At 44.0% G+C, this 12,079-nt stretch overlaps 1 protein-coding gene across 1 annotated transcript; it reads left to right on the top strand.

The window, feature by feature from the left end:
- Positions 1 to 1,597: 1,597 nt before the first annotated feature.
- Positions 1,598 to 6,956, top strand: LOC136386820 (histone-lysine N-methyltransferase PRDM9-like). The gene is made up of 5 exons (XM_066357957.1): positions 1,598 to 1,843; positions 2,220 to 2,249; positions 2,447 to 2,487; positions 5,008 to 5,198; positions 6,757 to 6,956. Exons 1-5 carry the CDS (start codon positions 1,598 to 1,600, stop codon positions 6,954 to 6,956), a joined length of 708 nt encoding a protein of 235 aa, XP_066214054.1.
- Positions 6,957 to 12,079: the final 5,123 nt, after the last annotated feature.

The raw sequence follows: 12,079 nt of genomic DNA, 5'->3' as shown, positions 1-12,079 counted from the left end.
TGATGAGAAACATCAATTCTTCATTGCAGTTCCTTAGTTGTTCATTGCTTTCTCATATGTGCCTTGACTGGGAAGCCACAGCACAGTGAGTGACCCCTTGCTCAAGCCAGGTACCTTGGACATAAGCCACCAACCATGGGGTCATGCCTATGATCCCTTGATCAATCCAGCAACATTGTGCTCAAGCTGGTGAGCATGCACTCAAGACAGATAAGCCTGCACTGAAGCCGGCAGCCTAAGGGTTTCAAACCTGGGTCCTCAGCATCACAGTCCATCCTGGAAAAGCAACACCCTCTGGACATCACTTCAGATGAAAATTGGATAAGAGAAAATTATTTGTAGATTTCAGTTCTTCTGAGTCCTCTAGAAAGACTAATAAGTATGGCCTAGGTATGTGGGGTGGACTTTGGAAAGGCCTGAATTTAAGCTCTACTAAACTGAGAGTGAATTTAGCACTGGAGCTTTGGGCAAATCTTAAAAATTCTCTGAGCTCTTGACTGTTAATGTGTAAGGTGAAGATACATGAATGTATTCTTTGACAGTATTCAATTCAATTTATTTCTTTGTGTATGTATTTATTTATTTTTTAGAAAAGAGGAGGAGAGATAGTGAAGCTAACCTGGCAACCTCAATTCTCGAGTACTGAGCTGGTTTTTAGCACCTCAGGATTATGTGCTCTAGCTAACCAAGCCATCCTCTGTGCCCAGGGCCAATACTTGAACCAATTGAGCCACTGGCTGCAGGAAAGAAAAAGAGAGAGAAAAAGGAGAGGGAGAGGTGGAGAAGGAGATGGTCACTTCTCCTATGTACCCTGACCAGAATCAAACCCGACACATATACTGGGTCAACGATCTATCCAGTGAGCCACTGGCTAGGGCTTACATTTAATGTAAAAGAACTGGCACATACATGTTGTCCAATAAATACATCTCTGATAATAGTGACCATATGCTGTTGGTGTTGTATACCAGGCCTTTCCTCAATACCTAACATATACTGTGCCCATAATAAATATTTTATGAATAACTACAATTTGGGAAGTTAAACCTTATAATGGGAAGATCTAGAAACAAATATTGCATTGGTCATCTGTAGTCAGTGTAAAGGCTTACTATTATAGAGTCTCTCTGAGCCAATAGTTGACAAAGAAAAATACTAGAGTATGTAGAAGGACAGGTGATAATTTGATAGGAGAAGATTGTGCGTTTTCTGACAAGATAGGGACTAACACTTCAGACTCCACCAAACTCACTCTTCTCCAACTTAGAACTCAGGAGAAAGGAGACTGAAGTAAAGATGTATAGCCTATGAGAAATAAAAGGCCATGTGTACCAAGAGGTCAGTGAGCCCCAGGATGATAACTACCTCTGTAAGTGACCCTCAGAAAGCATGTCATGTTTTTATACAATAATTTCATCTGGTCATTTGCCCCTTAGAGCATTCCATTACCCTATGGACATGCACTACAGAATTGAGGCTCAATGATGTGCATGCCTGCGCTCTCTCTGAAGTTCTATACATCCAGGAACATGCACTACACCTTCCCTAATCCCTGTTGCTTTCACCCCCAGATTGTGAGAAGTGTCAGAGCTTCTTCATGGACTGTTGTGATGTGCATGGCCCCCCTACATTTGTAAAAGACAGTGCAGTAGATAAGGGGCATCCGAACCATGCAGCCCACCCTCTGCTCCCTGGGTTGAGAATCAGACCATCGGGCATCCCTGAAGCTGGGCTTGGATTGTGGAATGAGGCATCTGCTCTGCCAGTGGGTCTGCACTTTAGCCCTTATGAGGGCCAGATCACAGAAGATGAAGAGGCAGGCAACAATGGATACTCCTGGCAGGTGAGAAGTATTTACCTCTTCCCCTGTCTTGTGGCTTCCCCCATCCCTCTCATGGCTTGGTGGGACCTGCCTTTCTACATGCTAGGACATGGATGGAGAAAATAGCTTTGGGTACTGAGTGGACTTTGCAGACCATGGAGCTCCTATTGAGAATTACAGGTTAAGTGGGATCAAAGTGGTACTGACACAAAGGAATGCCTCCTCCCAGCCCTGAGTGGACAGGTCAACTCAGATGTGATGAGTAAGAAAAGTATCATGTGGTCACGAGTGGCAATGCATGCAAGCTGAAAGAGTTTTCTTGACAGTAGGGGAAAATAATTTCTCTATTACCTCCTCAACTGAAACAAAACATTTATTTCTTCTTCCTGAAATGCAGATCACCAAAGGGAGAAACTTCTATAAGAATGTGGATGGGGCCTGACCTGTGGTGGCGCAGTGGATAAAGCGTTGACCTGGAATGCTGAGGTTGTTGGTTCAAAACCCTGGGCTTGCCCGGTCAAGGCACATATGGGAGTTGAAGCTTCCTGCTCCTCCCCCCTTCTCTCTCTCTCTCTCCTCTAAAATGAATAAATAAATAAAAATAATTTAAAAAAAAAAAAAAAGAATGTGGATGGGAAGGATGAATCCTGGGCCAACTGGATGAGGTAAGGCCAATAAGTTTCTGGGAGTCACGGAGAACACTCATCCCTCTCAGGCCCATACATCTTTCCTTCTCATCATGCCTCCCTCAGTGGTCTCCCTCAATCCTCTGTTTCACTTTTTTCTCCATGCAGTCCTCTTTCAAAGAAAGAGGTATTTAGAGAAAAAAAGGGGATAAAAATATAGCATATGTCCTCAAAATATAAATCTCTATGATAGACAAAATTTAGACACTGGAGAAAAACTTTGAGGTCCTGGGTTACACTTTAATTGATCTAATGAACATTATTTAAGCCCTTACTATATTCCAGTTTAGAGGAAGGTATTCATTACTTAAGCAAGTCATATAACCCATCTTCTTATGGAGAACTAATTACAGACACAGTGAAAGAATTGATTTTACAAATATTTAACTATAATTTTTATTTTTATTTTTTGAGAAGTGCACAGTGCCAGAATACTTAAACCAAGGACAGCCTAAACCAGTGGTCAGCAAACTGCAGCTCATGAGCCACATGCAGCTCTTTGGCCCTTTGAATGTGGCTCTTCCAAAAAATATCACATGCAGACACTACCTCAATAAGGAATGTACCTACCTATATAGTTTAAGTTTAAAAAATTTGGCTCTCGCCCTGGCTGGTTGGCTCAGCGGTAGAGCATCGGCCTAGCATGCGGAGGACCCGGGTTCGGTTCCCAGCCAGGGCACACAGGAGAAGCGCCCTTTTGCTTCTCCACCCCTCCGCCGCGCTTTCCTCTCTGTCTCTCTCTTTCCCTCCCGCAGCCAAGGCTCCATTGGAGCAAAGATGGCCCGGGCACTGGGGATGGCTCCTTGACCTCTGCCCCAGGCGCTAGAGTTGCTCTGGTCACAACATGGCGACGCCCAGGATGGGAAGAGCATCGTCCCCTGGTGGGCAGAGCGTCACCCCATGGTGGGCGTGCTGGGTGGATCCCAGTCGGGCGCATGCGGGAGTCTGTCTGACTGTCTCTCCCTGTTTCCAGCTTCAGAAAAATAAAAAAGAAAAAAAAAATTTGGCTCTCAAAAAAAATTTCAGTCATTGTACTGTTGGCATTTGGCTCTGCTGACTAATGAGTTTGCCAACCACTGGCCTAAAACTGTGAGAACAGCAAAATATCCCAGCCTCCTTTCTAACTAGAACTGAGTTCTGAATCCTGCAGAGAAATAATCATGGGCCACTTTCCTGAGGGGATCTTTTATCAAGAGCTAGAGAATGGCCCTGGCCGGTTGGCTCAGCGGTAGAGCATTGGCCTGGCATGCGGGGGACCCGGGTTCGATTCCCAGCCAGGGCACATAGGAGAAGCACCCATTTCCTTCTCTACCCCTGCCCCCCCTCCTTTCTCTCTGTCTCTCTCTTCCCCTCCTGCAGCGAGGCTCCATTGGAGCAAAGATGGCTCGGGCGCTGGGGATGGCTCCTTGGCCTCTGCCCCAGGTGCTAGAGTGGCTCTGGTCACGGCAGAGCGATGCCCCGGAGGGGCAGAGCATCGCCCCCTGGTGGGCAGAGCGTCACCCCTGGTGGGCGTGCCAGGTGGATCCCGGTCAAGCGCATGCGAGAGTCTGTCTGACTGTCTGCCCCGTTTCCAGCTTCAGAAAAAAAAAGAAAAAAAAAAGAGCTAGAGAATGTGAATAAGCTATTATTGTTCTTTATGATTTTGCTAAGAAAAAGAGACCTCCAAGTCCTGACTGATTGGCTCAGCGGTAGATCATCAGCCTGGCCTGTGGAAGTCCAGAGTTTGATTCCCAGCCAGGGCACACAGAAGCACCTATCTGCTCCACTCTTCCCCCTCTCCTCTATCTCTGTCTCTCTCTTCTCCCACAGCCAAGGCTCTATTGGAGCAAAGTTGGCCCTGGATCTGAGGATGGCTCCAAGGCCTCCACCTCAGGTGCTAGAATGGCTTTGGTTGCAGCAGAGCAACGCCCCATATGGGCAGAGCATCGCCCCCTGGTGGGCATGCTGGGAAGATCCTGGTCAGGTGCATGCAGGAGTCTGTCTGCCTTCCTGCTTCTCACTTCTGGGTTGGGGGGAGAGCTCCAGGTTTTTATGGGAACCTGGTTGAGACCTCAAATGCTATCTAAATAAAATGTGAGGAGAATGGAGAAAGGCCTCTCAAGAAAAGATGGACTTGGGCTGAGTATTGAATGATGTGAACTAATCTAGACACAGATTCCAACATCAAGTAGCAAGTTCTGTGATATAAAATGAAACCTTATTTAGTTTAGAGAAGCAAGAGTTCACTAGGTTTTATGGACAATCAGGGTGAAGGTGATGTCTGGACTTGGCTTTGAGACGTGGTATTAGGCAGGATGAGCACCATAAGCAGGACATGGACATAGGAAGTCATATGACATTGTGAGAGGCTCAGACATTGAACAGAAGGTTCTCTGGGAGCACTGTGGGAGTGGGTGACATCAGAGCCCGAGTGTCAGGTGCAGAGCTGGACATGGATCTGAGAAGTAGTAGGAACTCATCACCTGTGGGTTTCTTTTCTTTCACCTGCCTCAATCCCAGGTATGTGAACTGTGCCTGGGATGATGAAGAGCAGAACCTGGTGGCCTTTCAGTATCACAGGCAGATTTTCTACCGAACCTGCCGGGTCATCAGGCCAGACTGTGAGCTGCTAGTCTGGTATGGTGACGAGTTTGGCCAGAAGCTGGGCATCAAGTGCAGCAGCAAGTGGGAGAGAGAGCTCGCAGCATCTAGTGTCGGGCACAACCATTCTTCAAAATGGAAAGAAAAGAGAGAACTCACCTTGGAAATTTTCATGGTACACTCTAAAATCAGTAAGATTTCAAATTAGATGCTTCAGAAATGAAGGATTGATTTCATATGCCTTTGATTCTTAGAAAAAATCTCTATATTTTTTACTTTTGATTTATTTTTTTTAAGTGAGAGTAGGGAAGATAGACAGATTTCTTCATGTGCCCAACCAGGATTCACACAGCAACCCCAGTCTGAGGTCCATGCTCAGACTAGCCACACTATGCTCAGTGCTGGAGGTCAACACTTGACCCAACTGAGTTATTGGACTGATGCTTGAACCAGTTGAAGCATTGATTCTGAAAGGGGAAGAAAGAGAGAAGGGAGAGAGAGAGGGGAAGAGAAACAGATAGTCACTTCTCATTTGTGCCTTGACCGGGGATTGAACCAGGGACTTCTACATGCTGGACCAACACTCTGTCCACTGAGCAAACTGGCCAGGGCCTGTTTTCTGAGGACCACCCCTGTTTAGCATACAGGGTAAGAGCAGATGTTGGATAGATGCCCAGCAGCCTGGAAATGCAGTGCTGTGATCAAGCTGAGACACTGGGGACCTTCCTGAGTGAGGTGGGACAATGGTGCCGTTCTCGGCTATAGGGTGTCTTATTCTCTAAGATTTGCTTTGTTAATTTTTTTGAAAATACACTTCAGTGGGGATTCCTCTCAGAGATGACGTCATCTCTAAGTGAGAGAGGATGGTTGATTAGCTGAAGAGGGGTAGGAGTCAGGCATGTAAGAAGTATGGTTGGGGCCCTGGCTGGTTAGCTCAGTTGGTTACAGCATCATACTGTAATACCAAGGTTGAACCCGGGTAAAGACACATATGAGAAATGACCAATGACTGCATGTCTAGGTAGAAAAATGAATAAATGCCTTTATCTCTCTCTCTCTCTCTCTCTCTTTCTTCTTTTTCTTCTTCTACTTTTTCTTCTTCCTCCTCTCTCTGTCTCTCTAAAATTAATCAATTTTTAAAAAGTATGGTTGGGAAAATATTTTGAAACAGGACTTTCCATTGTATATGAAATTGGCTGACACTAAATGAAATCAAGTATGAATATTTGGTGTGAGGCTTGAGGAAGGACATTTTCAGTTTATCATCTGTGGAAAACTGTGAGGGAAGCAATTCCTAATTGGGGCCAGTGGTCTTTCTAAACAACTGTGTTAAAAACAACTGTGTTAAAAGCTATGTAAACTATACAAGAAAGGTCAGCATTGTTCCACCCATACAAGGGGTGAAACAGACCCTGATGCTACTTGACAGTCCCTCATATGGCAATGTGTAGATAGGACCCTTGATATGGGCTTTCTGGATTTGTAAAAAAGATATAGTACATAAAAATTAAAAGATAAAACAGACTGTAAAGAAACACTTTGTGGGAGGCAGATATTATACTGTCAACCCCATAAGAATGACTCTTGGGAGAAGTCTTAACAGCAGACAAAACATATGACCCACACAGCCTTATCAATCTCTACCCTGACCAAAATTTACTCTTTCAGCAGAACCAAAGCCAGAGATACACCCGTGTCCTTCCTGCTCTCTGGTCTTCTCCAGTCAGAAATTCCTCACTCAGTACATGAAACGCAGTCACCCCCATGAGATTCTCCCAGGAACATCTACAAGAAAACAGCTCAAATCAGAAGATCCCTGCCCAGAGGATCCAAATCAGCAGCAACAACATACTGATACACACAACTGAGATGACAAAGCTGAAGGTCAAGAGGTCAAAGAAAAGTCGAGACCTTTGCTTAAAAGTACCAGGCATTGGAGGATTTCAAGTGTCTTTTTCAAACCTCCTAAAGGACACTTGGGAAGCTCTAGTGAGCAAGAGAGAATGATGCAGGAAGTGCCCAGCACAGGCCAGGAAGTAAATTCAGTGGACACAAGCAAAGTATCTATGGGAGTAGGAATGTCAAGAATTGTAGCTATCAAGTATGGAGAGTGTGGGCAAGGCTTTGATGATAAGTCACATATTCACAGACACCACAGGGTACACTCAGAGGAGAAGCCCTATGTTTGCAGTGAGTGTGAGCGAGGATTTACATGGAAGTCAAATCTCCTCAGACACCAGACGACACACTTAGGGCAGAAGCCCTATGTTTGCAGGGAGCGTGAATGAGGCTTTGCACAGAAGTCACATCTCCTCATACACCAGAGGACACATTCAGGGGAGAAACCCTATGTTTGCAGGGAGTGTGAACAAGGCTTTGCAAGGAAGTCATATCTCATCATACACCAGAGGACACACTCAGAGGAGAAACTCTATGTTTGCAGGGAGTGTGAGAGAGGCTTTGCACAGAAGCCAAATCTCCTCATACACCATAGGACACACTCAGAGGAGAAACTCTATGTTTGCAGGGAGTGTGAGAGAGGCTTTTCATGGAAGTCACATCTCCTCATACACCAGAGGACACATTCAGGGGAAAAGCCCTATGTTTGCAGGGAGTGTGAGAGATGCTATGCACGGAAGTCAGATCTCCTCAGACACAAGAGAAAACACTCAAGGGAGAAACCTTATGTTTGCAAAGAGTGTAGTGATTTATTAGCATAAAATTGCATCTCCATAGCCATAGCTATTACATGGGTCATATCCCACCTCTGAAGAGACTTCAGAAGGAGTCTACTGACCCCTTCCCTCCCAAGAGTGTAATTTATACAGAAGTAACTGGTTAAACAAATTCTTCACTTTCATAACAAGAGATGAGCAAGGCAAACAGTTTCTTAAGTGCTACAGGAATGTCAACACCAATCTCCTACATGGTTCTCCAAGCCTCCTGTTCCAATAAATCTTATCTTCATAAAACTTCGAAGCTCTCATACCTCATTTCCGCTGTCACTGGAACCAGAGTTCCAGGAGAGCAACAGAGAACTCACACTGTCAGGCACAGAAACTCAACACCTGGAAATGTAGAAGTCTGGAGTCAATCTACTTAGCTTACTGCCCAGGGAGAGGGATTTGAGACAGACTCACCAGGAAAGGAATTTCCTTGACTCCCAGGAAGTGGAGCCTTTTCTTCTAGTAGGCTCACAACCCTCCTCCCTTGGCTTCTCTTGGTTCCTGTCATGATTTCCTTTGACCTCTGTGTCTCAGTGGTGCAAATCAGGGTGGAACATGTGTGTGTGCATGTCTTTGTACCTGGCTGAGGCTGGGCACCTGGTTTCCCACACTCTCTCCTCACTGGTCTCTACAGGGTGAGCATCTCATGGTGCATACCACATGGACTCCAGATCATTCAATAGTTGCCTTGAATCTCAGCTCTGTGACCTAAGGCAAGATTCTCAACTTCCATTTTTCTGTATTTTAATCTATAAAATGAGAATGGTGCCTGACCAGGCAGTGGTGCAGTGCACAGAGCCCTAAACTGGAATGCAGAGGACCCAGGTTCAAAACCCCAAGGTCGCCAGCTTGAGCACTGGCTCACCAGCTTGATTGAGCTTGGGGTTTCAGGCTTCAGCGTGGAATCATAGACATGACCCCAGAATCACTGCCTTGAGCCCAAGGTTGCTGGATTGAGCAAGAGGTCATTCATTGTGCTGTAGCCTCCTGGTCAAGGCACATATGAGAGCAATCAATGAACAACTAAGGTGCCCCAAGAAAGAATTAATGCTTCTCATTTTTCTCCCTTTCTGTCTTTCCCTATCTATTCCTCTCTTTGTCTCTATTGCAAAAAAGAAAAGGAAAAATTGCTTCTCTCTATCCACTCTCTAAAATGAGTTAAATATATAAATAAAAAGACTGGACTTGCCTGATCAAGGCACATATGAAAGTTGATGCTTTCTGCTCCTTCCACCTTCTCCCTCCCCCTTCTACACTGTCTAAAAAAATTTTAAAAATAAATAAAGAAGATGTGGCACACAATCACTATGGAATACTACTCAGCCATAAGAAATGATGACATCAGATCATTTACAGCAAAATGGTGGGATCTTGATAACATTATACAAAGTAAAATAAGTAAATCAGAAAAAAACAGAGACTGCATTATTCCATACGTAGGTGGGATATAAAAGTGAGATTAAGAGACATTGATAAGAGTGTGGTGGTTATGGAGGGAGGGGGGAAGGGGGGAGGGGGAGGGGCACAAAGAAAACTAGATAGAAGGTGACAGAGGACAATATGACTTTGGGTAATGGGTATGCAACATAATTGAATGACAAGATAACCTGGACATGTTATCTTTGAATATATGTATCCTGATTTATTGATGCTGCCCCATTAAAAAAATAAAATTATTTAAAAATAATTGCTCCACTGTCAGTCTGTAGCAATGGATATCTTCATCCCAAATATTTGGAGTCATTTTGGCTCAAATAAGATCCTAAAAACTCCCTGTTTTCATGTTTCTTATGTTGATGAGACCAAGCACCTAACTTTGTAAAAATAAGCTCTGCCTGATGTATCATTAGGAAATGACAAACTCATACTACAATAATACAACATTCACACCTATTAGAACTGCCAAACTCCAAATATGACAGCACCAATGTTCTCATGCATTCACTGTTTAACTCTTGAATGCCCCCTGACTGAGGATCAAGCCTACAACCTTGGTGTATCAGAATGATGCTCTAACTAACTGAGCTATCTGGTGAGGGCATAACCATGGGTTTCATCCAACTCTCTCATTTAGGGATAGAAAATAATCTTTCAGAACCAATAGATTACCACAAAAAAGAAAGTACAGAGATAGAAAACATACTTAACATAAGCAGGTAAGTGGATCAATGGAGAAAGCAGGAGCAGGTCCCCTCTTCACTGAGGAGGAAGGAACAAGAAGAATGCAAGGGAAGGGAGCCTGCAGGGGTAATGGAGTCAGCCAGTTCTAGATTAACTACTTCCTACAGTTCTCTGAAAGGGTTTCTGGGGCCACTTGCTGAACAAAGCAAAGAATATAGAACTTATCTGAAAACCACTTCCCCTTTTTATTTCTCAAAAGCTTTTAAGAAACTGTGTTTACATAACTTAATTGAAAAAATTTCTACACATCCTCTGAATCTACCTAAACTCACCTCCCATCCTGGAGTCATGGGAGTGACGTGTACCTCTAGACAAAGGGATCACAAGCCCCTTGCATTAAAACCTCTATTCTGTAAAAGGTATATAAGATGTAAGAAATCTAACTTCGGGGAGTACATGTTTGGTTGCCTGTTTTGCAGTCACACTGCTCTGCTGGCTAAATAAATCCTACTTCCTTCATCAAGCTGTCTGAGCATTTTTGTCCTCCTTTGATTTCTGCCATCCAACCACTGACATATAATGCACTGTACCCACCTCTGTTCCTCCTGAGCACCACTGATGTGTTGTTCTCAAGATGCACATGAACTAACAGCAGAGACACACACTGAGGACACATTGAAAAGGGACCATATTGCACTATAAAGGAAGTGACAACAAACTTCAAAAGTTTGAAATTACATAACTTATGTTTCCTCCTCTCTTGACAGTTAATCTTGAAATCATTAGTAACAGATAAGCCAGGAAGTCCTTATACTTACACTTATAAAATACAATTTTAAATAACCTATAACATACATTGCAATTAGATTTCTAAAATTATTTCATCAACTGAAGGATAGTAATAATTTAAAAAACCTATGATGCCCTGACCAGATGGCTCAGTGCATGGAGTGTCCTCCCTGTGTGCAGGTTGTGAGTTTAGTTACAGGTCTCAGCACCTAAGAGAAGTGACCAAGGAGTACACAACTAAATGGAACAACTAATTGAAAAAAAATGATTTTATGCTTCTCTTTCTCTCTCAAATCAATGTAAAAAATATAAAAATCCAATGAAAAAAGCTGTGATAGACCTGCAACATGCCTAGTGTATTTCCCTCAACAGAAAGGCAGAAAATAAGAAAAGAAAAACAAAGTAAAAAATCCAGATATCTCTTTGGACCATGTTTCTATTTTTCACCTAGAAAAGACTACCTTTTTACCATCAACAATCTAATTCTGCACCTCACAGTGTTTCCAGCCCAGTTCTGCCTCCCATGGTGCCTCTCCGACACTGGAACCATTTCCCTCTCACTTCCCCAAAGCACATGACCAGCAGTGCCTTGGAGAAATTCCTCCCAAACCTGAAGCAGAGGGCTGAGGAGACAATGCACATCTCAGAATACAATGGATTTATTTCTCTGTGTCATCAAGCCTACAAATATTGGAGCCTCCTATCAGATTTGACTAAATGGAACCTTGAGACTTCTCCCTGGAGCAAGTATTCTGAGTTTTATAGAATAGAATCTCCTATTCACTTTGCTCTCTTTCCCCATTCATATCTACCTTCCTGCCAACATGAACACAACAATCAATACTGAACAGACACCAGAGTCCTTAGACAGAATCAGGGCCCCATGGACTCTAGATACTTGAACTGAGCACTGGACCAACCCCCAAACCAAAAAGGGGACTCGGCACCAAACACTCATCTACAGACCCAACCGAGACTAGGACACACCCATGCCAGAAACTGACATGTCACCTTGGACACCAGAGTCCATACATCATGCCCTAGAACTGGAGCTGCTAGTGGGACCCACACTGGAACTCGTATATGAGGTTACATGCAATGGATCCCAGGTGCACAGCAGAATACAGATTCAATGACCAACCCTGGAGACAGATTCCTGATCTGTAAACAAGACACCATAACTGAACTTCAGACATGGAGCCAAACAACAGACCTCACTTGCTAAATGACTGATGCAGGAGCTGAACCTGATACTCACAATGCAAACACAGCCAGGACTCTATAAAGGACATCTCATGACTCCCTAAGTCCAAGCAGCGAGCTTCAAAATATATTTCACTACCAATGTAAATGTA

The sequence above is a fragment of the Saccopteryx leptura genome, unplaced genomic scaffold, assembly GCF_036850995.1.
Source record: "Saccopteryx leptura isolate mSacLep1 unplaced genomic scaffold, mSacLep1_pri_phased_curated manual_scaffold_15, whole genome shotgun sequence".
NCBI lineage: Eukaryota > Metazoa > Chordata > Mammalia > Chiroptera > Emballonuridae > Saccopteryx > Saccopteryx leptura.
This window is presented reverse-complemented; position numbering and strand designations above follow the sequence as displayed.

What these genes read in the sequence shown, in the direction of transcription:
- LOC136386820 (XM_066357957.1), top strand. Translation starts at nt 1,598, where the DNA reads ATGGACTGTTGTGATGTGCATGGCCCCCCTACATTTGTAAAAGACAGT. An exon ending in GGAGAAACTTCTATAAGAAT is followed by an intron (nt 2,250 to 2,446) that starts GTGGATGGGGCC and finishes AAAAAAAAAAAG; the next exon opens with AATGTGGATGGGAAGGATGA. An exon ending in GAGAGAGCTCGCAGCATCTA is followed by an intron (nt 5,199 to 6,756) that starts GTGTCGGGCACA and finishes TTACTCTTTCAG; the next exon opens with CAGAACCAAAGCCAGAGATA.